Genomic DNA, 24,541 nt, shown 5'->3' with positions numbered 1-24,541 from the left:
CAACTGTATGCTCTATTCCTTCACAGTAGAGGTACACCCTGAGAATGGTACTGACATTTTGTTTCGCCTGAAATGTGCCTGTGCAAAAATTTCTTTGGGGGTGTCACCAGCTGGTCCTTCATTTAAGAGGACCATTTGAACATCCCCCTCACCCCCTCTCCCCCCACCCACCACCACCACCACCAGAAACCTATTTCATTTTTAAGCACTGCTGTCCACCCACATTTCTGATGTTTGTTCATTCAGGATCAGATCCCAGGACAAAACTCTATCAGCATAATCAGGAAACAGTTGCGCTTTATGGAGTGGAAGGCAATGTGTGACAAAAAAGCCATGAACTGATGTGACAACCAAAATGGCCTATAATTCACATTTCTAGCTCGTTTTCGTTTGTTCGTTCCTTCGGCTTGAGCTGTCTGCAGTTACTTTGTCGCCATGCACAGATAAGACGTTGTGTAGGCTGGGCATCTCTGTGCCGCCGCAGGAGTCGTACCCACTCACGCCTGCCCTTGCGCACGGCCTTTTATCTTTGCATCCATTGGTTATCAAACGTCGGTTGGCAGGTATCAGTCTCCCCACTTCCCAGTGTGCTGTTAGGTTCACCAAATGCTGCCCCACCCCAGTACAGAACAACAACAACAAAATAAAAGTGCATAATCAAGCCGTTTACAGAAATCATTCGCAGGTGCTCCCCGATTTCAAAATTGTGTTGGATTCCAAGGAGTAAATTAACACAACTTACCTGCTTATGGAATACTCTTTTACAGCAATGCCAAAGAGGCCTCCCTTCTTGCACTCTGAGCTCCGATGCTCTCGCCCCTCCGAGTCCAGCCGGAATGGCGCGGCAAAGCTAACAGCTAAGACCAGATAGGGTCCGCGGCGTTAGAGCAGTGACCAGCAAACAGAGAGACAAAGAGTTCCTGCAGAAGCACTCAGAGGAAAAGAGGGAGGCGAGAGAGCTGACCCGCTGTACTACTCGGCAGAGCCCCCCCCCCCAAGCTTTCGCAGAACGTCTCCCAAAAACCCGCCTCAGAGTCAGCAGCAGCTGAACTGAGAACAGGGCCTCAGAGGAGGGCGCAAATGAAACAGCATGTCTTCAGGGCTCAGACGTGTGAAAGAAGAGCAGAAATTTAGGAGATAACTTGCTCCCTGTTTTTGGGGGATGTTTCTTTTTTGGTTAACCTCATTTGAAAATCTAATGAAACAAGGGAAATTGTTAGAAATGCACTGACCATTGCATAGGTTTGGTCACTCGAATGAATTGGTTTGCGGGGTGAGGGTGTCCATTGCATCTCAGTGGCTAATTAAGCGCATTATGAAACCCAACCTTCTTCAAATAGGATGTTTTAGTGATGATCGCCTTCCCTTCCATAGAGGACAGGTAGACAGTGTATCCACTGCACAATATCATAACGTTGACGATGTGGAAAGTGGTCATTGCCGAACTCTACAGGAGCCGTTAGCATTGAATACTGGGTAGTGCCTCCGCAAAGACCTTGTTAATATCAGCCATAAAATCAGAGCCCTAGTGTTTCAGATTTGTGCCTCCTTCCCCTCGCGAAAGAAACGCAACCACAATCAGATTTTGCACTAATTCAGATCAATGTGGTTGCTGATTTTGCATTTTACAAACTAGACGTGGTAAAATGACTTATTTTTAATAAAAGATGTGCTCTCTCAGCATCTCCAGGAAGATAAATGAACAAAACCAGAAAAGGGACATTGTCTAAACATTGCCTTAAACAGAAATGCATTACATGTGAACATATTCCTGTTGTGCATCCATCAAGGAAATTTCTGCATCTCACATGACATCGTGACATGTCAGAGCTGATCATCCAATTAGATTTTCTTAGTCGTTAAATGATTGTCATCATACAGCTGCTGTCATTGATAGAAAATAACCAGGCCATGAGTCATTTCTTCAGAGCAGCGAGTGGGCTTTCTAATCATGAGCAGTAGATGAAAAATTGAGCTCTACTGATTTCTTTCCCCAACAATCAATAAGTACAGTCAACAATTCTGAAGTACAGTTCAGTGGGTGATTTATAGTTTTTGTGGATAATTAGAGAAATTTAAAGATGAAGGTGCAAGCATTTCCATTACATACCCTTGGTAGCACATAGGTAAATGTTTAGCTTCATGATTTGCAGTGGCCAATGTTTTCCTTGCATACTTCATTCAATGACATTTTCCTTGATGACCCAGGAATCCTTAATGTATACTTACTGTAACTATGCATTCTTATGTCCAGATGCTCAGTTCAAATGCAATGCTCACCACTGGGAATTCTGCACTTACATTGGTCTCAATGCAACTCTGCTTGACCAATCAGAATTCAAAGAGGAGCAGAGAATGGGCATTTAGTGAATGATGCTGTCCTCGTTATAGCAATGAGTAGTTGATAGTACCACTGAGGGTATTACATTTTTTTCTGAACATATTGTCAAGGATAGTGTTTTAGGTTAGGAAATTTGCTCATGAAGCTAATTAGCAATCTGCCTTGAGAACTCTGAGATTCACAAATTGGTATGCAATGGCATTAGTGATAGCTGCATAAGACAAAAAAAAGCCTTAAGAACATTGTGAAACCATTTTATGCTATCAATTTTTTGAATTACAACATGTGGAGGACGAATGTCATCCATGTTTGACCAGCAGATCATAATTAAAAGCAGCATGGAGGACGGGTACTGTCTTAACAAAAGATGGATGCAGCAGGCGAGGGAGAGCCAATTCCCCAAACATTTCATAAAAGGACTACGGCATGTCCACAAAGTCCAAAAAAATCGCCTGTGGTTTAGAGCCAAGAGGAGAGAGGGACAGGAAGTGGAGGTGAGAGTACTAAATGGATGACGCTTTCATAGGCCTCTGGCAAATCTGGATGTGGCATCAGTTCTCTTTTAAAACTGTAAACACTGTTGCAGTGGCAGCTTTTCATTTTGAGATGCACAGTGTCTGATTTCTTTTAAGTTGTAAAACACGGTATAAAAAAAAAAAAAAATCGATGACCATCTCAATATACAGTATCACACAACACTGTAATCCACCGCACTCAGTTTCATGGTTTGTGTTGCATTCCTCTATATTCAGTGTCATTTGATATTCTGTTTTCATACAACATGAAACCACGGCCTTCTCTCTCAGACATCAACTCTGCCCATTCCCACAGCTTTGTGATTTGATCTTATCAGAATGTATCAAGCAAATCCATTTTTAGGAAAAAGCATAATCAAAATTCAGTCCTCTAAATTTGTCCAAAGGCTTGAATGAATCTGTAATACTCAGCTAGCTACCAATACAATAAAACACTGTCATTTCCTAAATATTATAAAAGTAGCATAAATCTATAAATCACAATATAGCTACTCTGCTGTATGTTTTAAGAATGTAACATTGCTCTGCTTTGGAAGCACTTGAATGAGTACACATTGAGCACAAAAAGAGAAGGCTAACTAATATCACTTGATTGACAGATGTTTGTCATTTATAATAAATGAGACAGCATATAGTTAAAAATACAAAAGCTAAGCCTCCTTGTCAAAAGACTTAATTGAGATCTTTTTTCAAACACTGCACATTTGTCCCATTTATGACAAATGTGCATTGCCACCGAGACTACAGAAAGTTTCAGCCACTTGTTTACAAGGTAATGACACAGTGGTCTTTCAGTCAGAGGTCAGCTCCCAGCAAGAGGGATAACTTCTCCCTTTAATGCTGTCAGAGAAAATGCTCTAGATGGAGGTGCATCAAGTTTACAGCCTTAAAGCTAATGTCACACACCACTTAATGCAACCTTAGGACAATGCGGAACAGTATGCTGTTGGTAGAAATCTTTCTGTTTTCATACACTCATTGAGCACACTGGGAGACTGTGAGGATATATCATAGACTCATTATTGGTGATTTATAAAGCACTGACATCACCTTACATTTACCATTTTCTTGCAGAAGACACATGCTCATGCTTTGTTAACAGTTTTACTGTTTCATGAAAAAAGGGCCACTGCTACATTTGGGCAAAGTTACATTTGTCAGTTAATGGACCGAAACACATTTGTGCCCTATTAAATTCAGGTAGCTTCAATATGTAGTATCAAGGATGGTTTCTGATAGTCATAAAAACACAGTGTCACAATGCATGTGAAAATAGGAGAGAAAAAAGGGCAGAGCAACTGTACTCAAACTATCCTTACGAAGTTGCTCGCTTTAAGAATGTCACAAGATATGTAGCTCAGCTGCAGACACCAAGAGGACGATGGTCCCATTTTAACAGTCCAGTAACTCTGAATTGAATCTAGAACAGACACATGAAGAATATCCCCATAAACCTTCCCCAACCCCCAGCCACTCAGACTTTATTTTTATCTTTCAGGAATGTTGAGCCTTTTTCTGACAGATTGCCCTATGGTACAGATAATCTACATCCCGAATGATAAAGGACTGATATTTAAGACTATACTGGCACACATTTGCTATACACACAGGAATTCCTTTGCATTGCCTCATGGTCACACTGGCAGTGGTGACCACAAGCATTGTTCGGGAATCTCCATGAAAATATCGCATGGCACATTTGTTTTCCTTTTTATTTTTATTTTCCTGTCACATCTGTTTGATTGACATATCTGTTTGATTGACACATCCATGTGATGGGAGGGCAGAGGAAGTGTAGAACTGTGGAGCTGATTTCAATGTGAAATTTCTTGCCTCTTGTGTATATGTGTAATTATATGTGAATTGTGCTGTAAATATGATATCTTTCACTTAATATTTCTTAATGCATGAACAGTACAGGGCAGTATTAAATAGCAGCTTGCTTCACTGCTAAAGGCATGGACTGCTTTTACAGCACTAGCAGACTTCTACGAATGAAACCTATCTCTGAAAAGGAAAAGAAAAAAGATAGTGTTTTGTTTTTTGTTTTTTTGTTTTTTTTTTGTTTTTTTTTTTTCATGAATTGAGTTTATTTTTTGATTATTCCAATTCCTTGTTTATTAGTGCCATTCACACATTCATGAGAAAAAAAGAGTGTTTTTGTGTTCTAATTGCATGTTATTACGGAAACATCTTGCAGTATCAAGACACCATGAAACCAAAAATAGGAAAATTATTCTAAGCTAAAGACAATTATAGAAACTGCACATGTGCAAATCTTTTAACTACATCTTGCATTTAAAAAAATCAATGCTACTGGTAAAAAAAAAAAAAAAAGTTTGTTCAGGTTTAGGAACGTATCAATGTCAGTATTTCTAAAATTACAGTTGAGGGAGCAGCTGTGGATCAGTAATACTGAAGTTCAGACACGAAAATGCAGGGTGTCCCCCCCCCCCCCCCTCTGTTCCAGACAGATGAGTCCTTTCCAGAACAGAGCAAAGATCACTGGGGTTGGCTGCAACACCTGTAGGACAAAATCAGATTTCATGAGGGGAATTAGAGCGGCAAATGTTTAAATTCACTGAGCTCCCTATCACATAAGCAGTTTGACCATTCTGCATTAGAACGCCTCTCCCACTTGGAAGAGCAGTGAAACCTTTTCTGCCATTCCTTATATTAGCACTTAGAAAGAAAACATTCAAGCCAGACAAAAAATTACTGAATAATTTGGCTCAAAAGCAGGCCACCAACTCATTTCTCTTTTTTGCACTGCTTATGTTTCATTTATTAATTGTTACTGTTATGTTTTCTGACTGGGAGAAAATAACATTTCTATTTCCATCCTGCCCTGGAATAAAATGCATTTTGTTTTTGTAATGTATTGCTTTTCTTTACATTATCAGCTTATCTAATAATACAGTTATTATTGAAGTGTTTGGTTTTCTTTTGGGTATGAGTTGTCTTTCTCCATGAATTCAACATTTATGTGGTATAAAACTGTATTTCCTTACATTTTTTGTCTGTGCCAATTAATGTAATGGTGTCAATCAGCTTTTGTAGGTGTTTGAGCAAAATGTGTTTTTTACTAATATAAGATATTATGTGGTATAAAAGAGGGTTATAATTAAGCCAATTGAATTTTTACAAATAAAGGCTTATACAGGAAAAAATGACAATGCAGTCTATTCATTTGCCCTTTGAGGACTAATATTTTGTATTTGTATTTTTATTTAGCTGTGTTATATTGATTATTTAGTCCCCAAATGGTAAATAGTACAATTTTTGAAAAAAAAATGGGGGTGGGGGGCGGGTCCTATTATGTTGTAATTCCAAACCATTCTGCTGGTTTTCACCTTCTGTTCAATTCCAACTTTTTTGTTACATAAAATGTTGGGTTACAGGGAAAGTAAAGAAACTGATTTGTCATATTTCGTTCAAAGTTAAAAAGGAAAAGAAATTATTGTCTACTTGTTATGCATTTTAATTTATATAAAGTTATCGATAAGCAAATACCCCCCTTTTCATTACCATTTTCTGAATAAACAAGCAAAGTTAATCCAGCTGAAAATATAAATGACTCGCTGAAATACGTCTCCTTCTCTAACCCTTTCACAGCCAGCTTTATCCCACCTTTGGAGCTGCCTTCACTTCAGTGTAAATGGGGGTCACCTTGCTGGCTCCACACCACTTATGTAGGCCAGCTTTGACACTATCTCAGTGGTGGTGTAAAGCCTGCAATATGATATATTTCCTGCAGTGTAAATGGAGTGAGCAGAGTGTCCTGGTGGTGTATGACGAGTGCTCTCGGAATCAAATCACACATAAGATGTACTGTCGGTCCTAGCCAATCAGAGAGCAAAAAAGGCTATGTACTGTTGTATTTTTTACCATTTCATTGTGTCTGTCAAATAGCAAAAGTGCATTTGAGGGCCTTTTGTAGATACTGTGTGGCAGTGTGACAATACTCTTGCCCAAAAGGGAGTATTTTTTAAGTAATTGAAAAATGAAAGAAAACCAGAAGACTACCTCATTAGCTAACTTGCTAGCTGGTAAACTGGCTAGCTTGTATAGCTAGCTAGCTACCTAACTAGTTAGCCAGCTGAATTGATCTTCATCCTGTTTAGTGTAGATTTTGTACCTAGTCAGCGCACTCAATGTTATTATTAGCCAATGCCAGAGTCACCAAGCTAGAGATTCAGTAGGCAAGCATTCTTGTGTTATAGCAAGTGTTATTGATCAACACGTATTTTGATTCTGAACTACGATTATTGCAAGTTTTTGCAAATGTTGTTGGCCCCTTGTGATATACATCAGATGTTTCAAAAAATGTACTCAACATACATGTAAGTAGTGACATGCTTTTTAAAATCTTTACAAAACACAGCATCGGATGCCACACCAGAGCACAGCTGACCTATTGGTGGCCCCAGGTATAAACAGAAAGTGGATGGTTTATCAGTCTTACCTGAGCTGGCTTTAAAGCAGCGCATAGGCGTGTAAAGGGTTTCTGTTAAGCTGAGGAAAGAAGTAAATTTAGGAAAGGATGGCAAGGCAGATACATTCATTTACAATGAGCAAGCTGCTGTACTGGTGTACTGTACATTGTGCTGTACAATACAATGCTGATATTTTATAGTATAGCCTCATATGATACCATGAGCCTAATACTTTGGATAAGAAACAGCGTAGCTACTAGATAGTTAGCTGACTTCCTTGCCTACAGCTGATTAAAGTGGAACCAATTCCTATTTAAATCAAGTTAATCAAACAGGATATTAAATAGCCCTTCATATAGTTAAAATATCGTTTAAAGGCTCCTGTTTTGTGATATATGTCGCATAGACAGAATTATGTGGGAGAAACCAAGATAGTCGGTTGTTGACAATTCAGAACTGCTGTGTGGACATTCCTGGTGACATCTTTATGATTCAATTGACTAGTTCCTGCAGGACAAAAGCCAGGGCTCATTCCATTTTAAATGTTTTGAGGGAGGAGAAATTGATCTCATCAGTGTTACCACTCATTCATTACTCATCAAATAACCTACTGTGGTGCACTTGCAAGAACTAATCTATCGTAGCTGAAACCACAACAAGATATTTGTTGCATAGAGATAGTTAGGTAGTTAAGTTGCTGGGTTGTGGACGAACATGATTTTGCTACCTTGTTCTAAATAGACTGCCTGAAATCACAGACTAAAGCCCTGAGAGTTTGTATGCTTAGCAAGGTTTAGCTCGTATAAGTAAACACTGGTGAATGTTGTTTCACAAAACGCCAACTTGCAGACAGAAAAACAAAGATAAAGATAGAAATTTCACATTTGGAAAAAAAATGTCTGTGGCTCCAACAAACTAAAAACATTTTGGATCTCCTTCATTTTAATTGTTTCTCTTGTTGTGGGGTAGTTGACTTTTTCAGATGCTCACAGAACACAGAAGGTGGGTGCTGAGTGACAAATTGAAAAGTGACAAAAAAAAGTGACAAAAGGTCCTGACCCTATTTGTTCTAGCATTACATGTTTCCAGTTAAAAGCTTTAACGTATGCAGTTTTTAAGCAGTAAAACTATTTTGTACCTGGTCTAGTATTTTAATCTAAACAACAGAAAGGATAACCGACAATTACTTGAGTATTCTTCAAAATTAGCTTGTGGTTTTGGCAAATAAACAGCAGCTGTTTGTGTGACATCGTATAAATGCATTTCGATATTCTAAATATGAAGAGAAAAATCAAGATAGATTTTAGTCATATCTTAGGTCACTAAGTCTCCCTTTTCCATAAGCCAGGAGATCTTATGTGAAACAGTTAGAGGATGCCAAACATACTGTTGTTGGGAGGGCTTATACCTTTATTGTGTGTGAGTTGTGCTGAAGGGGGGAGGAAAAGGAGCACTCTCAGCCCTCATGGAAGGGTAGAGCTTGTGTCTCAACACTTTTCACTTGGAAAGAACTAAAATGTTTTGGATCTGGTTCCTTGGACGTAGGATTATGATATGTGATTGAGCTAACAATTGTTCTGTGACATCAATGGCAACATGGATCTAAGAATGTCATTGAGCAAAGGCCGTTGTTTCACATTTATACAGGAAGCCACTGTTTTTGTAGCGGTGAGGCTAGATAGAGAGGGTCGTGACTGAATCAGTGCCATAGCTGCAGGTGTGTTGAAACTGGTAGGGCTAACACTAAATACTAATGCTAAATTTAGTTAACAGGCTACCTGGAGGTTTTCATATATATGCGGGGCACGGGCTCGTAAATGACTTTACCCATAGGAGCCAAGTAAAGCTGACCTTCCCCATGTCTGTGCTATTATTCAAAGGGGAACTGATGTCGCGAGGGGAAGAAGCGATTGTGGTACTCTCTGTCTTATTACGTAGCTAGGAGACGTAGATAAACCAGGACCACTAAATAAAATAGACAGTCAAGTCAATGAGCCATTTACAGGAACAAAAGTATTGAAAACTCTGCAGCTTTATGCTTGTCACATACATTTATCTCAATATATAAACCACATCTGAAAACTACAGTCTGGACTTCATAGCACTTAATGGTGCGTTATCAGCTTGCATTGTTTTATTTTGTGAAGAGTTGAAAGAAAAGAACGTCCATCTCCAGTTTAACTGAATAAATGGTGACATGGACAAAATAATCTAGAGCGTGGGTGTTTAAATATTTAAAAAGACATATCTCAAAGTTTGAACCTTTATATGACATCAGAGCACTATATTGGACAAAATTGTCACATGAAATAAGTCCACACTGGATAAAATTATGTTCATTGCGAAACTGTACTGAAGAGCTATTGTAAACCTACAGCTAAAGCTTTTTCTGTATGTCATTACTTAAATCTTGTTGTTCCTAGGAGGCGCAAGGAGAGCAAGGGCAATGACGAAAGCACTTCTCTGGCAAATGAGACAAGATATGTTTGAGCCCTTGGGAAAATCTGCACGTGATACTGGATGTGAGAAATTATACTGTGTCGCTCAAAATTATGGTAAACAGAAGAGAGAGTACATTGTGCCTCTCTTCTGACCAGAAATATGTGGACTGAATATTTCACTTGATCATTTTTCACTTGTGTGCATTTTGCTCACTATTCAAGGACATTCTCAGTGTTATTTTCCATAACACTCCGCCTTTCAGTTAGATATATGTGAGAAGCAAATGGGGGCATTCAAAACAGAGCCAGGATAGCCATGTCAGAGGTGCTCTTTTCTGTTTGTTTTTTGTTGTTTTTTTGTGTTTTTTTTTCTCTTTTGCAGTAAACTTTCAAAATATCCCCAGTGGAGGAGAAGCACTCACAAGGCTGAAGTGCTTTGCTCTGTTAAAAAGATGGATGCAGAGCCATTGAACTAGATCAGCGAAATGTGCTCACCATTTCCTTGTTCTATTGTCAGCACTCCATATAAAAAACATGAAATATTGAAAGGGTGCATTAACATGGGCCAGAAATTGATGGCTGCTGAGAGTGGGGGGGGGGGGGGGGTCTGAAGAATAGGGCTGAGAGAAGAAGGTTTCTGCTGCTGTGGCGACATGCTAGGATCTTTCCTGAGGTCTGAGGCACATCTGGGTTCTGCTGGGACCATCCAAAGGGCTCTAATAAGAATTTAAGGCTAAAATTGTTTAAAGCGTCTAGAGCCCTTGTTGGAAGAAAAAAATAACAAGCCAGACAGCCTGGGTTGTGCTTTCAAAATTTTTTATAAAATTTCGTGAGCTTAAAATGTAATTCCACGATCCTGCTAATACGTGAACCCCATTCCGATTAAATAATTAATTACTTTCGCATAAAATAGCCTCACTGTTGTTTGCGCCAAGCCACTAGGCTTTGCCGGCTACATGTTTGTCATTTGTCATAATGTGTGCCATGTGCACTTACAGGAGCCTGTCACAGAAAGCCCTGCACACAACAACAGAGCCCTTGTATTTTCCACGAGGCCCCTGCTGAGATCAGGGGAAAAAAAGGCACCGTGCGTTGTGTTAACAAAAACAAGCGAACATGAGATCCTGACCCGTATTGTGCACATTATTTATTTACTTTGAGGTTTAGCACAGTGGTACCGCAAAGTGAGGTTCAGATAGGTAGCTTACTTGGCTGACTAAGGTTTGAAAATGACTGTGTCTGAGGGAAAGCAAGAAAAAACATACCGAATTTATTACCTGTGCTAACTAGATTCAACTAGGTACCCAGCTGCATGCAAACAGCTATGTACGGGCACACCTACACTAATGGTCATATTCAATTACCTTTTCTAATATTGCTTCTAATATTGTTGACTCCTTATATGGCTTTTTGCTTGTGTTGTATTCTACCCCGCATGTAAGTCACTTTGGATAAAAGAGTCTGACAAATAAATAAATGTAAAGGTAAATGTGAATGTTTAATCAGTATTTAGAAGCAAAGTTTGTTTTGATATGGGTATGTAAGCCATCTTGACCAATTTAGCTGACATAACTAACATATGTTAGATCATCAGTTGGATGATTACAGCTATCCTTGAAGTAACCGTTCTCTGCTGTCCAGTATTATATAAATCCATGTTTGGGCTGGCAGAGCAGACAGAGTAGTGCTAATCATCACTGCCACATGCATTGCCTCCTGTTTTGAACTCATATAAGATATTGCAGGAGTCAAGGACAGGGCTTCTCTCATCACTTCATATGTATGGTGGAATTTTAACTTATGCACCAACATTAAAGTCATTAAATGTGCCATTATGTGGTAAAAGTCACTGGTATGAATGCCTAAATATTCAAAGCTGTATGCTAATATCTCGTCTAGTGTGACATGTTCATGAAAACTTTGATGTTTTTTTTAAAACCCATGTCAGTATCACTTTAAAATCCTGTAATAAGTTGTTTTATCCACACTGTATGACCATCTCTATATTGCTGAATCCTTTTCTTTGCTGCCTTTATCTTTTATGCATTCAGCACATACAAAATTACTTTCCTCAAAGATGTCAGATTTGATGCTTGGAATAAGAAGTGAAAATTAAAGAATGGCCTCAATTCTATTTTATGCTCTGCTAATTTTAACTCACTTCAAACAAATAAGTCTTAACAATGACAGTGGAAAGCAGAACATTTCTTCTGAAGCACCACAGCTGACAAGAAATGCAGGACAAACACGATGAACACAGGATGCTGACATAAACAGTGGGCCAAGTCTTGGTAATTTGTCATGAAAAAAATGGAAATGACTTGCAAAGTCCTTTGTCCAGTAGCATCTTTACATGATTACTATATGTAGGTTCTGTATATTGTCCCCTTATCTCCAGTGAAGGGCAATGTTAATGCTTCAGCATACCAAGACAGTTTGGACAATGCTATGCTTCCAACTTTGTGGCAACAGTTTGGGGAAGTCCCTTTTCTATTCCGACATGACTGTGCCCCAGTGTACAAAGCAAGGACTATAAAGACATGGTTTGATGAGTTCGGTGTGGAAGAACTTGACTGGCCCGCACAGAGCCCTGACCTCAACCCCATTAAGCACCTTTTGGATGAACTGAAACAGAGATTGCGAGCCAGGCCTTCTCGTCCAACATCGGTGCCTGACCTCATAAACGCTCTACAGAATGAATGGGCACAAATTCCCACAGAAACACTCCAAAATCTTGTGGAAAGCCTTCCAAGAAGAGTGGAAGCTGTTATAGCTGCAAAAGGGGGACCAATTCCATATTAAAGTATATGTATTTGAATACAATGTCATTACAGTCCCTGTTGGTGTAATGGTCAGGCATCCAAATACATTTGTCCATATAGTGTATATTCATGTCCATATAAATACTATTTTGTAAATCCTCTCTTCTGGTATGGATTACACTGTTACGCTGGCAAGACACAGTAGTGTTTTACGAGGTTCTGCCTTCTGAGTAAGGCTTTTGGGGGTTGTCCCCCTGATTTGTTCTAGGTCTTTCCGATCTTTTGGTCTTTGTTTGCATATTTTTTCCTGAGTTTCTAACATAAATGTTCGATTGGGTTGAGGTCTAGACTATTTATTTTGTGCTCAACCAACCATTCCTTTTTAGATATGGGAGACTACTTCGGAATGTCTACTTTCATCCAAACGCCTTGGTAGAGACAACCAGCTTTTTGGCCCATATGTCCTGGTATGTGCTTGAGATCTTATCTCTCTGTGTTGAGGATTCTAGGACATGTAGATGTAAAACAACCCCAAAACATAAAAAACCCACACCACAGTAGGCATGGATTCTCTCTTAACATAAGTAACATAATTCCACTTTTGTACACCAAACATAAAATCAGTGAGCACGCTTCCAACTGTCATTCAGGTGTAGTGTGGCAAATTCAAGCTGCCTCTCTGCATAGCTTGGCTTCAAGTGAGACTTCTTTCTTGCAACACAGCCATTAATCCAACATTCATTCATACAACTTTGACAGGCTCTTTTTGACACTTTTTAACCTCAATCCCTGTTTATTCAGGAGATTTTGTATGGATGCCTTCAGATTTATGGTCTCCTCTCTCATTACTTGTCTTACAGCCAATACTGGTAAGATAAACACACATCTTCTTCCTCAAAAGGCTGCCACTGTACCAGTAGCTTTACATTTCTTGACAATTGACATTACAGTGTAAAGTAGAAGATTCAACTTTTTGGTGTTTTTTTTTTTTTCGCAGTCTTGTGGAGGTGAATGACCATTCATGTGCAGTCTTCAGGGAGGTCTCCGACATTGACCGCGGTAATGCTTGCTACTGGCGAATCTAGTCTGTGAGTTTCTTCCTTTTATACTACAGGGATGCCTCTGTATAGCTCTGGAAGCTTCCATTGAATTTTCAACATGCAGAAAGTTGATGGAGAATTGTTTTGTTGGATTTTGTTTTGGAGATTACGCAACGGTGTGAATAAATCTAACCCTCATGTTTTCTGGATTACATTTCTATCTTTTTCTAAGCAGAAAACAATATATTCAACATAAACTTTTTTCTTTTGTAGCATGTGTCTGTTACCATTTATTAGTGTGAACGCAGAACAGACATGGAAGATGGAGGGCAATGTATATTCCCATCTTAATCCATCTGAAAGGGGGTTAAAGTTCAGGGCTGCACCAATGATGTGTCTGCCTTGGGACAGCTCCTCCCACCGTGGCTGGAGTCCAGCTGCAGCCTGGTAGTGTGCTACAAGATTGATATTCAGCTGGAGCTGCTACCACACCTAGATCCTTGCTTGTTTAGCATATGAATGTCTGTGTATGTTTTCTCTTTGCACTTGAATTGGTGATGAGTACACATGACAACTGTGATTTTATTTGGAATTCCATGGTTAGTAACTTGGTATGCTATATTACAAACGTTTCTTTATTTTTTGTTTTATTTCTGGCCCAATCAGTGAGTCCCATGCCAAATATGCATACATGGTTAACTACATGATTTGCTTTGCAATGTCAAGCATTAGTCTAAACATGACAAGTTCTCATGTCTCACTCCCCCACCCCTGTTGGTGTCATATAAAATTAAAATGTAAACCATATATATAGATAATATTCTATAGATGATATTGATTCTTATAATGCTTGGAGGTTATAACCATACCATGCAGAACATCTCATCTGATTTCAGGTTAATAGTGAGTTTCTGACTGGTCCTGTATTGTAAAAGATTTTGATTTCACAGATACATTATGATATGTGTTACAGTTTTACAAAAGATTTCATGCAATTGAATTTGAATTTGAAACCCACTAAAATCTTGCATAAGCTTAATGGCATGGATTTTCAGTGTATAGAAGCTAGGATACTTGCTTTTGCAAGAAACAATAAGCTGCAATTCAATTTCAGAAAGGTCCAAAAATATTGGCTGGAATTATGTGCAGGGTCTTCATTCTTAAGCCAAAGGGCTGCCAACAGCCAGTGAATACCAACCGCTCAACAGCATAATGATGCAGTAGTTGTTGTTACTATTATTATTTAGATTACTATTATGTTGCTGTTGAGCTGTTTCCTGTTGGAGCATAGTAACAAAGAAGGGAGGGCGAGAGCCATTCACAGCGAAACGCAGGCACCAATTCCGCAGAAAGAAATCGTAGCCAAGTCTGCATAATGTTACAGGTGTACTCGCCACGCTTGCTCACAATTAAAAAAAAAATGGCATTCTGAGCTCCAGGCTTCCCTCAGCTTTCAAGTCCAGACCTCCATCTTTGCCAGGGACCGACGATCACAGTTTTGCAGATTCATACCCCAGGGGGAGGAGGGGAGGGGGGGTCATAGCCTCTCAAAAAAAGGGGGTAAGGGAGGTTTAGGAGGGGTGATGAAACGAGCTGTGTTGGGGAGTGTGAGAGAGGCACGCCTGTCTCATTACGCATCACGCTCGCTACATTACCGTCTCCCTCCAGCCTCTCAAACAGACAGCAGCTCCACATTCGTGGACTAAGAGCGCCCTCTGTTGGTGTGAACTCTCACTGCAGTATATAAAACTGCTCTGGACTTCGGAGAAAAGTGCCCCAGTCACCCTCAGAAGCCTTCTCAGAGGGCAGTGTGCTTGTATCATCCCTTTGCACACTATTATTAGGAACATTCCACCCACGTAATTTTGTTCATCAAAACACTGCAAAGAAGAGCAGGAGGAACAACCAGTATGTACCTTCCCAGGGACTGCAGAGAGTCGGAAGCATATATCATGTTAATGTAACCTGACAGTAGTTTGCCAAGAGAATAATAAGAGACTCATAAAAACCAATGAGCAGGTCTGCTTGTGTTAAGTGTAATCCCAACAATTTAGGGCTATGGCACGACTCCTGGAAGAGTTACAGCATAACTTTCAGATGTGATTTATGAACGAAGGACAAGGCACAGGTAACATATTTCTCTATAAATTTATAAAGGGGTGCATTGTTAAAGTGAGGAAGTACCTCCAGCCTTTGTGTGGACTCAGGTATGCTCAGCTGGGTGGTGTGTGAGGCTATTAGAGGGGTTTCCCTTGTTCTGACTATTGCTGAAGCTGTTCCCTGATTATGGGGACCATTTATCATCTGATCCTCTTCAGCACCAGCTTCAGAGCTCCTGAATGGCTCTGCTTCAGGACTGACTCCCAAACAGACTGCTGCTCCTCTGTTTTTGGGGTGAATCGAGAGCCTTATTTGATGAAGAGAGCATTATCCTTTCCCGGGTAAGCAGGTAGGCCTGGATGGGTGCAGCCGTACCCCCCACTGGGAGACCCTGCAAGCAGGCACTGCTCCATACACCTGTGGGGGGTAAGGGTTTTGCAGACGTCTGGTTCACCCCTGAGAGCTTCCCATGGGTTGATTGGTGAAACGGAGCAGAGGGGAAGGGCTCTTGAAGGGGTGACATGAACATCATAAAAACAGTGGAGACCAGCCATTGATAAGTAATCAATTAACGTATCAGAGTTAGAAAGCGGTACCCTTAAATTACACGATACCTCTTCAGACAAAGTAGAACAAAATGGCTGCATTTGCGTAGAAGTACGACCTACTCAGGCAGAGTGGGGAAACAACAGGTGTAGCCTGGTTTTAAAAAGGAAGTAAAGTAGGTCAGGTGATGGGAAATACACAGCATATCACATTTCCAGTGTAACATGTTTGACAATAGACCCTACTTACTCTAAATGTGAAATCAGCGTAGAGGAGCTGCAATCAGGCGTTATCTTCTACAACAGTTATGTACAATGAAACCATCACAGATGCAACGGCTGTGTATCGCCATTAATTTTGCAAGTGAAATTTCCAGTCCACTCCTCTGAAGAGTATTCAAGATTTATGATGTTTTGAAATGATTCAAGAGAAATATCAGATTCAAACACTGAATATAACAGTTGAATGGCTGTGAGCATCTCCATGGTAACTGGAGCTCTAGAGCACTGTGATAAACTGTAGCCACAGCTTTGTAGGATACACTTGAATCACCTGACTTTTTTATTATTTAAGTGGTGCATATTAAGTACAACAAAACAGTGGCATGGTTAGATGCTGGTGTTTTTATTAGTTTTATCATAATTATCAGTGCAGTTCCCGGTACTAGTGTCATTGCAAAGATTAAGACTAGGGCGGATCCGTTCCTTGTGAGTGTAATGTATAAAATGTCCCCAGTAAAACATCATAAGTTATCCCTCATTCATTCCCTTTTTTAACAGGGTGCAGTGCTCTACACCATATCAGTCACATACCAGCCATGCACATTAAACCACAAAACTGCACCTTGTGTCTGGAAGAGTGAGATGTGTTTCTTCAAGGTGACTGCAGACATCATTCCTAAGTTGTGTTTGAGTGGCAGAGTCACCACGTCCCCCCTGCCCTACCCGCTGTAGTGGAGACTGGGTGAGGAGTGCCTCCAGTTGTGAATGATTAACTTCCAGCTTTCTTCACCTTGGCTCTCAGACCGGCATTAACAGCTATTACTCACACTGTGTGATAAGGCTTTCTTCGTACGGAGCCATTCATGTCAGGTCAAAACCAAATGTTTTGCCCGGCCCCACCTTTCATACACCTAATCAGTGATTTTTGACTTGACATTTATAAACCCAGGTGTATGCCTGAACTTTTAGAGCAGGATTGTCATTTCGTTACCATCCATCACGCTCACTCGCGCCTCACCAAGTTCTGAAAAACATGGTAGTGCTGAGTAATGGCTCTTCTTCACCCTCACCTCCGCAACCCCCCACCCCCCCCCCCCTCCCTCAGGACAGACTGGTCTCTGCTGGTCATCATTTCCCACGCCATTCGTTTTGGGGGCCACCTCATTTTGATTACACCCAGCAAATCCCGTGTGATTCATTACTGCTCTCAGAAGTACTCAGCTCTTTGTTTGAGCTGTAACTGGGGCGAGACTGATACAACAGATATGTGCTTTGGACTGAACAGTGACTGGTGTTCTCAGAGCACAAGGAGAACATTGTAGTATTGTCTCTTGCCTGTCTTGAAGCACTTTTCTACTTCCTTACCAACTTACACAAGGCTACAAGCAGCACTTACCACTCCATTCTGTCTCTGGTTTTTCTTTCTCAGTCTGGCCATATTGTTATTATTTCCTCCGTTTCTCTTTCAGCCGTACGTCTCCATGCGTCTTTCAGCATTTCTCTCTTTCTTTCACAAATCAGAGAACATATTAATGACAATTTGAACATTGTGGTGTATTTTTTGCTTCTTTTTTTGGAGAATGGGCCCAACCCCCTCCACGTCTTCATCTTAGCCTCTGCTGTTCTATTTTTTTTTCTTCAAACTGTGTAGGTGTGGTTTCTTTGGTCAGAAACTTTCTTTGGCATATCTCTCACAATAAGCATGTGTTGTGGCACACATCCAGTTTGCTGAAATCGACTTGTGTTACTCTCCAACGTTTGGCCCATATGGTAGCAGCACCAATTTGCTGTTACAGATTGCCATTACAGTTTAGTCTTTCTTGATAAAGCTCTGTCTCAGCCAATGCTGACTTTAGCTGGCAAAATGCTCACCCGGGCTTGTTCACAGTTTTCTGTATGCCTTCATGGCACTACAGTCCTTTCTTTCTGATTATGTAAAGTCCTTTTCCTAATCTTGAATTTTGTTTTATTACTTATTTTTATTCTTTTATTACTGCTGGTGTTTTTTATTTAGAAATAGAATCTTGCCTGCATTTATATTCAGCCCAACCCCTAAAGTTTCATTTGTATTTCCATTGAATTTTCATACATTGTCCTCACCTTAGTTAAATTTAGTGCTGATTATTCTGTTCCAAAACTAAAGCTGTTTATGATGTTGACATCCTGAAATTTTCAGCTGTAGTTCCTTATTTTTAGGTACAATTTATACCTGTATTGAAAAACTCAGCATGTTCAAGGGTCATCATTAGGAGCATAATCAGAATTCCGCTACCACAGTTATTTCAAAAGAATCTGCACTTGGAATACTAGAGGTGACCAGAGTCATATTTTATATGTTACCACTGCTACAGCTGTTTCTCAGTAACCACAAATAAATAACTGGGATATTATTAAAAATCATAGCATGCAGGTACTACTTAACACTGAATACTAGTTATACTGAAGTTGCTCATTCCATGACCGAGAAGCAGTTCTTTATTATTTTTGTTTTCTTAGCTTCAGTCGTTTATATATGTTGCTCAGGATGTGCATACCACCTAAGTACTTTGGTTGAGCTCTGTTTTAAGATGGCCGCCATGTCATAACTGCATTATGCTAGTGACTTGACTGCTGCTCCCTTTTCTCTATGGTGGGCATTTTTAATTTGGTGCGGAACTGTCCGCAGGATCAACCTGCTTTGTAAGTGGGCAACCGTCAGGCCCGAATCAAACCAATTTCGAAAAATAACAAAGAGACATTACAGTTACACCCAGCCTTCTAGATTCAACAAACAAACCTGAGCAAACAGCAGCCACCCCATATCTACAGGGAGAAGGCCAGGCTGTGCCCGTCGCCACATGATAATGAGGCATTGAAACCAACGTTGTGCTTTTGTGGGCGTCGACCGTTGGGGGTTTGGTTTGATAAGTGTTACGCGTATGTAGTGTTATGAAAAATAAGTCTTTGTGGTAGTGATCCAAAGGATTCAACAGGAAGGAACCCTGGGGAACTGAGGACAGAGAAAGGGTCATCAGCTTTCCAAAAAAAACGATTAAAAATGGCACTGTCAGTCCTTAGCATTGCGGTGATTTTCAGCTTAATGGGTAAGTCACTCGATATTGGCACAGATTTGTTGGAATAGATTTGCAACAACTTTTCACTTTGAGAGACATAACTTTGCTCCCATTATAGGGTGTGGCATAAGAAAATACATATATATATATATATATATATACTGTGTGTGTGTATGTACGTATGTATGTGGTGGAGTAGCCAAATTATCATTGTTTTATTTTTTCACTTGGTGCAAAAAATGCTAATGTACATGAACACAGTTCTGCAATCTCAGCAAATGGCAAATGTAATTCAACAGACTCAATCACTCTTTGCATCTACCTTTTATATCATATCAAATCATACACACACAGACACACACACACACACACATATATATATACAATTTGTGTGGGCTGTCGAGTTTGTCAGACGAAAAGGGAACCTAAGTAAACCAAAACATCACTGAAGCGTCATGCGAACAGAAATAGCTGAAGGATATTTTTTTAACTGTTTGACTTTTAGGTTGTGTTCATTTGATCGCGGTAACGACCACCCATAAATTCGTCAACGTGACCACTGGGCAGAGTGTATTTCTCCAGTGCTCCTTTGCCACCACATCGCCAACCACCGGCCTGAACATTGAGTGGTCTTTCGTCCCCAGATCCGGGCTAACTAACCAGCAGGTGGGTGCCATTCAGTCACGTACACTCTCTTTCCTGTCGTGTTATAAGTGTCCCTGCACAGAACCGCCTTTGTTCACTCTCCATCCTTCCATAAAGTGCTCCACCCTAGTGCATAGAACGACCTTAATGATATTTACACCAAAGGCCCTTCCTTCTGGAATTAATTAATGGATTCATTAATAGTAATGAGACAATGGGAACTTGATTTACATCCACTGAGGTGATTGAGAAGTTTAACTACCGGGGGCTGATTGCATGTTAAGTTAAAAAGACGAATTCCATCAAATCTGTATGCAAAGTCTTTTTCACTATCTAATATAATACTATAATCTTGTATACAATGTTCTGCAAGTAGCCTACACAAGCGCTCTGAAAGTAAAAAGGGGAAATTGGTGACGGATATTCTAAAAATCTTTTTGATGTAGATGTACAGTACCAGTCGACCTTCTAGAATAATATTTTGTAAAACTACATTTTTTTTAAAGAAAGTACATACATAGGCGTCAACTTCACTATTTATATATCTCTGAGAAACAAATTTCACACATTTAAGCACAAGCCTTTAGATCAAAATGTCTTTCTTGTTTATCATTATCTTAATCAGGTGTGTCCAAACTTTTTTTGGTACTGTAGCTTCACTGCATGATTAATGCCGACGTTGAAACACCATGGAATTCACTTAGCAAAAACCAGCATGCATGTGTTCCCTGGTAAAATTCACACAACCTTGGCTAAGCACCATCTAAGGCCACCTGGTTTGCACACAAAAATATTTCATGGCTTTTACTGGAGAGGAGGGTGCACAGTACAGAATCTAACTCACAGAGTGTGGGGCCATTGTGGGAGGAGGGTTGTAAGCGCTGCACGTCCATTTGAGGCAAACCTTGGCAGCACAACAAAGAAACCGTTCAGCTGCACCACCAGTACTTCATCTCACACAACAGCAGTAACCTGAACCAACACGGCCCACAGCCTGTATTCTTCACTGTAATATGCCCGGACTTCAACCAGGGGAAACATGTTATGGTGGGTGGGGGGGATTCACCGCAAAAAAAAAATCATAATAATTTTATTTTATGAGCCAGCGGTTTGTAAGTGAGGACTTACTTTATCCACATATTTCTTAATTTAGGCATGCAGAGATTACAAACCCCAATCAGTCATACACTGCTTGAGGAGGAAGGGGAAGTGAACACAAGTCTGGGGTTTGTGTGTACAGGCTATTTACCTATCTGCAAAGGCACCATATTTGCTGTGAAAGAAATTTCATGGGCACCTCATTGGTGGTTTCTTATTGATGATGTTGAAACTCCTGGCTTTTCAGGTTTACTACTACCAATCAGGACAGTCTGTCATTACAGCGAATTATAAGGGTCGAGTGACGGGGCCCTATTCACCCAACACCACGTACAATGCCTCCATAACCATCAGCAACATGAAACCTTCCGACTCAGGGATCTACACCTGTGACGTGCACAACATCCCTGACGTCCAGGGAACCTCTGAGGTCAACATCAATGTCATGGTTCTGGGTAATTCAGATGTTTTTTTTTCAAGTTTTTGACTAAAAATGAAGGGTTCAAAAGTGCCAAGGCTCTACCACAAAGTAAAAAAAGTTCACAGCACTTTGTTTGTACTGTTTAGCATTATGCTTTGGTTCATGATTTTTTTTATATTTATTTATTAAATTTATTTATATCAGGGACCATGTACAAAATACATTAACCTCAAAAAGAGGAAAGATGCTTTGTACCAGTTTAGCAACTAGCTAATTTCCATCTGTCGTCCCTGGGCAGGGATCTCTATAGCCTCTGTGAATGTAACGTAAATATTCCTGATGTCTTCACACATTTTGCCATGAACTGGTGATGACTGAATAACAAATGTGATTCTGTTAATTTACTGTCACCAGGATGATCTTGAAGATAAGATGGACCCTATGTCCTTTGATTTCGATAGGAACTAATGAAGCAGGCTCATCATGGACTTAACAGACTTGAAACTGCAACGTGTGATTGCTTGATAACATTCTCGACATTAATATTAACAGGAGATTACATTATAGATTAGATGAGGTTAGAGGTTAGATTCCATTTCAGTCTTTTCCAAAAAGGCTTCTCCTTTGAACGGGCCATTTCTTTGACCAAGTTGAACCACTCCTGAAAGCGTGTTTGTACAGTTTAAATACTGGGTGGTTTCCAGTCTTTCCCTTCCTCCCTTGTGTTTTTGCAAGTTTACAGAGCTGGGTAGACGTAACGTTAGTGTGCGTTTTCTTTGCTCTCACTCCTACAGAGAAGCCCTCTGTCCCATTCTGTGCCGTTCACGGGACAGTGGAGGCGGGTCACCTGGTCTCCCTCACCTGTCACACAGAACAGGGGAACCCCCCTCCCACCTACACCTGGACCCAGCTGAACCAGGGCAGGTCCAGGAGCGCACTGGGGGAAACCAGTAAGTTCATCCTGTCACCAGTCACCAGTTAATGTGAATGTCAGTGACATGGGAAAGAATCGATCAGTGGACTGACAAGCCAACTGGATGTGTGGTTAGTTTATTGGTTAACAGACAGAAATTCTTTCGTATATGTTGTCCATTATTGCTTGAAAATTGTACATTTGTAATGTTTTTCTTTGTTTTCTCAGATTTCCAGACTGGAGTTATGTACATAAGAAATCTGTCACAGTTTCAATTTGGAGAGTATCAGTGCAATGCATCTAATGTTGTGGGATTCACTGTTTGTACTGTTGAACTCGTTGAAGGTAAGGATAGAATAATAACATTAATTCATTCCATTTTCTGCAATCAAAATGATATTTGGGTGAAATCTGACCATATAAGTATAGAATTCTTTAAATTTAAGAAAGTATCTTTAGTATTCATTCATTTCAATGGCCAGTAGACTTATGCATAAGAGCTGAAAATTTTAATAATTTGCTTAAATTTGTTGCAGACACAGAGTGCTCTGATGATTACTTTGAAAGTCCCTGTCAGGGCACAGGCACGGACTCAAACGCAGGGCAGGAACACATGGGAACTTTAAACCAAAGCAGAATGGTGACACTGACAGACAGGGAGAAACACAAAAACAACAGCTAGGGGGCCAGAGTGCCGACAGTCTCCTGCAGTCACAGAACATGTTGCACTGTGAGATTCGTTACATATGGGTATTTTTAGCCACTTCATTGTTCGCTTTTCAGTCAAATAGCTACACAAGTCATACTCCATGTCACTTGCACAGGTCTTCACTCAGTAAAATGCATTTCACAATTACCTGTATGAGTTACTGTCCCTGCTGAAATTCCCTAGACCTTGGAGACGGGGCAATAGCTGGAGCAGTTATTGCAGCAGTTCTGGGAGCCGCCCTCATCATATTCCTGGTCTGGTACATCACACACCACCTGAGGAAAAGCAAATACAAGGCGGCAAAGGCAGCGGGAGCTACTGAGATGGAGTGAGTATTTTATTTTTTGAGGAAGGTAAATTGCCATTTCCGATAAAACAGATTTATCTTTCATCGGCGATAATCAACACACTAATGTGCTTTTAACCAGGCAGCCCAAAGATAAATAACGGCTGAACCACAAAGGAAGACGTGAGAGTGAACTGGGGAGGCTAGTCTATGTGTTTACTCTGCATCCATTAATTAATTTGTTCATTTATTCCGTCTCTCATTCATCTTGGATGAGCATCCATGACAGATGACACGGTGATCGTTCCCCATGCTGTGCCTGCATGGTGTTGAAGTTCCTGTGTCTGTCTTCACAGATCCGGGCCCCAGAGCTCAGACTCAGTGAAGTACGAGAGCGTCCCCACCAAAGAGAGGGCCCACCAGACCTCTTCCAACGCTGTGTCCGTCCCCCAGGAATCCGCCCCAAGCCCTGTCTCCGCCCAGGGTCAGGAGGAGGAGGCAGAGGCCTAGGAGAATGCTGCACTAGTAGGCAATATAAAGCTGTCAAAGCTGGAGCCAAAACAAAGAAAATTGAGTTCTTGCCTACCAACAGAAATAAGTCCAAAAGGGAAATTTTTGCCCAGTGATTTTAATACTCTTTAATGCTTATGTGCTACAAACATATTTTCTCGATATATGTTTGTAGCTTTTTTATAACCGTTCTTGCATCTTATGTTTTAAGTGTGAACTGCATTTTGATACTTAGGAGGATAGGCTAATGCCTAATGGTGATGTTAGAATAAGCTCTAATAGAAGGCTTTATTTCTTGCATCTTAGGAATTTTTAAGCAGTTCATGTTAGCAATTCACATATTGAAAAGAGACTATAAAGGCTTAGCAATATCTACATGTACAGCTAAGATACCTTACTTTTTGAATTCAGCTTTAATTTTAATGTCTGGTTTATGATACAGTACTTTTGTGTATGCCATTTGATGTACCAAAAGTGTTTCTT

General features: G+C 40.3%; 1 protein-coding gene across 1 annotated transcript; it reads left to right on the top strand.

The window, feature by feature from the left end:
* The first annotated feature begins 19,502 nt into the window (after positions 1-19,502).
* LOC118774552 (V-set and immunoglobulin domain-containing protein 1-like) lies at positions 19,503-24,058 on the top strand. Its single transcript, XM_036523903.1, has 7 exons — positions 19,503-19,506; positions 19,982-20,142; positions 21,467-21,674; positions 22,435-22,590; positions 22,782-22,898; positions 23,446-23,590; positions 23,905-24,058. Exons 1-7 carry the CDS (start codon positions 19,503-19,505, stop codon positions 24,056-24,058), a joined length of 945 nt encoding a protein of 314 aa, XP_036379796.1.
* The last annotated feature ends 483 nt before the right edge of the window (positions 24,059-24,541 follow it).

The sequence above is a fragment of the Megalops cyprinoides genome, chromosome 3 (genome assembly GCF_013368585.1).
Source record: "Megalops cyprinoides isolate fMegCyp1 chromosome 3, fMegCyp1.pri, whole genome shotgun sequence".
Lineage (NCBI taxonomy): Eukaryota > Metazoa > Chordata > Actinopteri > Elopiformes > Megalopidae > Megalops > Megalops cyprinoides.
This window is presented reverse-complemented; position numbering and strand designations above follow the sequence as displayed.

Coding starts and splice junctions, on each gene's coding strand:
- LOC118774552 (XM_036523903.1), top strand. Junction 21,675..22,434: donor CATCAATGTCATGGTTCTGG/GTAATTCAGATG, acceptor TCACTCCTACAG/AGAAGCCCTCTGTCCCATTC. Junction 22,899..23,445: donor TACTGTTGAACTCGTTGAAG/GTAAGGATAGAA, acceptor GAAATTCCCTAG/ACCTTGGAGACGGGGCAATA.